The following is a 4,779-nucleotide window of genomic DNA, read 5'->3' on the forward strand; positions in this document are numbered from 1 at the left end:
TAAGAGATGAGCGGGCTATGTTATGCTATAAAGGGTATGACAAGGGTATGTGAGGTGGAAATGCCTCTGCATATCAGAAGTTTGGCTGAACACAAGTAAACAGGCTATTTGAATAAAAAACACTACATTTCTATAGAGAAGGTGTCTGTCAGTGTCAGATTACAGAGGAAGTACTGAATAATGACGATACTGCTAAGCTTCAAAAAAAAAAAAAAACAATCATGAGTTTGTTGTTACTCACTCTGTTCCCTAAATTATTCAAAGAACCAGGACAACTGCTTTTGGGAGAAGTAACAACACATTTCGCAAACATTTTTCTCCACCTGGAATTTCTTCTTCATTTTGTGTACACTGTTTTTGTGATTTTAAAATGGCTTTACAGACCAATCCACAAATCTCTTGTGGGAGGGGTTGAGAGGGTAGAGTGTTGCTATCAGCTTTTATGCTTCAGTTCTTTATCAATTTGAAATGTTATTTAATGTTCTTTTTATCATATATTGAATTACTATAGGTATAAGATTATTTCTGAGGTTACTAATCTTTTCCACTGATTGGTCTTACTATAGCTTTAATTATTATAATTTCATAACATGTTTTAATATTTGATATGGAGCTCCCACTTAGTTTTCTTTGGCTAGCCTTTTTTGTTTTATTCCCGGTCACTTAATGTTTCTACTAATAAACTTTAGAATTACAGTCAATTAAAAAAAATTGTGGTTTTAATTAAAATTATATTTTCTTTAAAAAACTTTAGAAAAAAATAAAAAATCTTTTAATAGTTCAAGTTTTCTTTTAAGCTCCTCAGTAGTTTCATAGTTTTCTTCACAGGTCAGGTATTTCTTGCATAAACTTTGTTTTACAGTTGCTGAGACTTTGAAAGATTTTTTGTTCAATTACATGTTCTATTTATGACTGATGTTTAGGAAAGCTATATTTTACTAATGTTTTAAATAAGTTTGCTCACTGAATAATTCTATTAATCCAAATATTTTTTAAGTTAATTGTTAGGATTTTATATCTTGTAAGTACTGACCATTTTCTTTTAAAATAGTTAAATCTCCCAAGACTTTCTGAACAAACATTACATAATAGAAAATAGTGTGTGTTTTGTCCTGCTCCTGGCATTACTGACTCCAGAATTCCAACACTAAATATTGTTTACCTTATGATAAAATTATTTATCAAGTTAAGGAGGCATACTTTTCTATTTTGCTAAACATTTTCATAAACATTTTTAACGTTCATTAAAATGATATAATTTCTAACATTCATGGAGATTACAGTAATTATACTAAAATTAAACCATTTCTGATTTCTAAAAATTAATATTTTGGTTTCTATATTTCTAAATGAAACTGGATGTATGTCTTTGTTTTGTGCAATATTGGTCTGCTTTTGGTCTAATTCAGTTTGAAGAAGTTCACCATCTTGGCACAATCATTAATGGTTAATTCAACAATTTAAAAAATCTAAATTAGATTTAAATTTTAAAAAATGAAAAAATAAATAATTTAATTTAGATTCATATTTACTAGCATAAAAGTTGAATATAACATTTTATGGTGTATAAATACCCCTACATATGTAAATATATCTCTTTTATTATTTCTACTTTTAAAAATTCTTCGTTTTTAAAAATTAGAATAGCCTAATTTTGTTTTTTAAACTTTTGAACTTATTTATCAATTTTATCTTTTTCTATATTTTTAAAGAAATTATTAACTACATATAACACTTCCTATATATCTTACTGTTAGGAAACAGGTACTACTGTTGGGAGATAGGTACTTTCATACATGAAGGGTAAATTAGCAAGAGCCACCAAAATTTCAAGTGTATAAACTCGTTGAATCAGCAATTCTATTTCTAATAATTTATCCTCACAGCTCTATGAGCACACATGTGAAATAACAAATGTTTAAGTCAATCTCCTGAATGCATCAATAGCATGCAAGTTAAAAACATGCCATGCTTCCCGTACGATAAAAAACAAAGCATTTGAGTAGTGTCCTGCCACCAAATCCATGTCTACCTGGAACTTCTGAATGTAACCTTATTAGAAAACAATGTCTCCGCAGCTGTAATTAGTTAAGATGAAAACATACTGAATTAGATTGGTACCTAAATCCAATATGATTGGTGTCCTTATAAGAGACACAAAGGAAAGAAGGTCATTTGTTTGAAAATGGAGACAGAGATTAGAGTGGTGCACCTGGCAATCCAAAGATACCAGCAACCACCAAAAGCTAGGAAGAGACAAGGAAGGATTCTTCCCGAGAAGCTTCGGAAGGAGCATGGCCCTGCCGACATCTTGACTTCGGTCTTTAGGCTTCCAGAACTCTGAGATAATACATTTATGTTATGTTAAGCTATCTAGTTTATGGTAATTCGTATGGCAGCCACAGGAAACTAATATAAGAAACTTTTTAGGTGGTGATGTAAAAAAATCTCTATGATAGAATTAAGTAATAAAAGCAACTAACATCTACATGAAAGCTGTTTTCACTCATCTGAAAAGGCTATCTATAAAAATGGATGCAGGCATATGTTTTGTTGCTTTAGAGAGAATAATGAAGATTCAGTCAGATCAGCTAAAAGGTGGCAGATCTTATCTCAGAATTTAAGAATTTTCTAACAACACAGCTCTATACAGTAGATTCCTTGTCATTGGAAGTATTTGGTGATTAGCAAATGCTCATTTGTTAAGGATGTCACAAGAGTCATGACTGGTTGACCTAAGGTTCCTTTTTAATTTTGTTAGGATGATTTTATGTTGCTTTAGCTTCAGCTTTGCTGTACTTGACTTATATGATATGCATTTACATTTTCACAGTATTTCATGTATATAACTACTATTTTCAACCTGGAAATCTTCACATTTTAGTCAATGATTTCTATCCTCACCATTCCTTAATATGGGCAATGTATAAATGATAATAACGATAAACCCCAATATCTATCAAAGTGTCACTATACCCCATTTCCTGTTCTATTGTTCCAAAGAGTCGGAAGCTAAGTAACCACAAGAACAGGGCAGAAGCAATGTGTATTTAAATGCATTTTGCCTAGGATGGGTAAGTGAGGATAATAACAGATAACTGCCTTCTCCAAAAGTTATTCATGAGTAAACTGGAATACTGCAAACAAAGATTGGATGGGTCTTATGTTACTTTTTTTTATCCTGCTTTAAAAACAAAACAAAACAAAACATAGCAAGAACAATAAACATTTCAAAACAGTCTATGACCTACCCATGAAGAAGGCAGTGAAATGACATGGGAAGAGAACTCGACATCAAAGGGCCAAGAAAGTGAATGAAAAAGAAGAAAGGCCACTTTGACAGGGAAGAAGAAATATGCATATGTAGCTGCAACTAAAAAATCGTAATTTTTTAATACTAAAGTAAGAAATACATGTATTTTATTAGTACTAAAATACAAAATACATAAATATAACATGAACTATACTACATTTAAAATATAGATCTGATGACACTTTTTTCTCTGGAAGTATAGGATAAAGAAGGTCAAGAGTAGAGTTCTATGGCTACCCAGGCTCATCAAATATGGTTAAGTTAGATTTTAAGTTCTTAACATAATACACAGTAAGCAATTACATCAGAATGTTAAAATATAAGCTCTTTATAGACATGTAGGTGATACTGAGTTAACACTGAAAGTTATTTAAAAATTTCTACCTTTAGAAGAAATGATGCTCCATCCACTTCGGCTTTACCCAAGAGCTGACAAGTCAGATCAAAATACTGCATTGGCTGAACATCACACAATTTTACTAACGTCGAAGAAGGTGAAATATTAGTAGATGCCCAAGCACGTAAGGTTTCTACCATTTTGTGGTCCTCAGTTGTGAAGTTAAAATACTTGTTTGAAGTACGAGGTATAATAGGAGCTCCCAAAGTTCCCTCAAATGTCAAAGATGCAAAGCCAGTGCTGGTGATACCTTGAGTCCCATTTTTATATACTTGTATCTAAGAAAGTGGGACAATGTAGAAAACAAAATAGAAAGAAACAAAACAGCTTACTGATGCAGAACACAGGAACTGAAGAAACTTGAGAGATTATAAAATTTTACCAGCATAGTTAATAGAGGACATAATTCTTTAATATTTCATTTAATTAGCATACAAAATTATGAAATCAACTGGGCTCTATCAAGATCCACAAGCACCATGTAAATTGTAAAACACTATGCAGTTATTTCTAAAGAGCTAGATGGTAGGCTTTTAATGCTATCAAGCTTGTACTTTTACATTTATTAGTTATTTTGTTATTTATTATAGTGACATTGGTTAACAAAATCCAATAAGTCTCAAGTGTACAAATCAACAGTAAGTCATATTTATATTGCACTGTATTTTCACCACCCATAGTTGAATTCTGTTACCACATATCTGACCCCTTTTACTCCATTTCTCTCCCTCCCATACCCTTTGGTAAACATTAGTCTACTGTCCATGTCCATGAGTCTCTGTTTGTTTGTCCAGTTTGTTTGTTGCTTTTAGATTTATATCCCACATATAAGTGACATCATGTGGTTTTCAACTTTTTCTGTCTGGCTTATTTCGCTTAGCATGATTATCTCAAGATCCATCCGTGTTGTCACAAGTGGCAGATAAAATTTATTTAGGTGACTGATCAATTATATAGGTTTCAAGTGTACAATTCAATAATGTCATATGAGTATTGCATTGTGTATTAAGATATATAATTTACAAAAGGAAAAAGAGTAACAAGTGACAGTTACTCATGAATGTAAAAG

The 4,779-nt window shown here is 31.5% G+C and overlaps 1 protein-coding gene across 1 annotated transcript in view; it reads right to left on the reverse strand.

The window, feature by feature from the left end:
• Window positions 1-4,779, reverse strand: part of POT1 (protection of telomeres 1) — a 90,633-nt gene that overhangs the window by 37,708 nt on the left and 48,146 nt on the right. Inside the window, 1 exon segment of the mRNA XM_023528887.1 lies at window positions 3,696-3,988. Within this exon segment, the coding sequence (XP_023384655.1) occupies window positions 3,696-3,988 (293 nt within the window).

This window comes from Pteropus vampyrus, unplaced genomic scaffold, assembly GCF_000151845.1.
Source record: "Pteropus vampyrus isolate Shadow unplaced genomic scaffold, Pvam_2.0 Scaffold33, whole genome shotgun sequence".
Classification (NCBI taxonomy): Eukaryota; Metazoa; Chordata; class Mammalia; order Chiroptera; family Pteropodidae; genus Pteropus; species Pteropus vampyrus.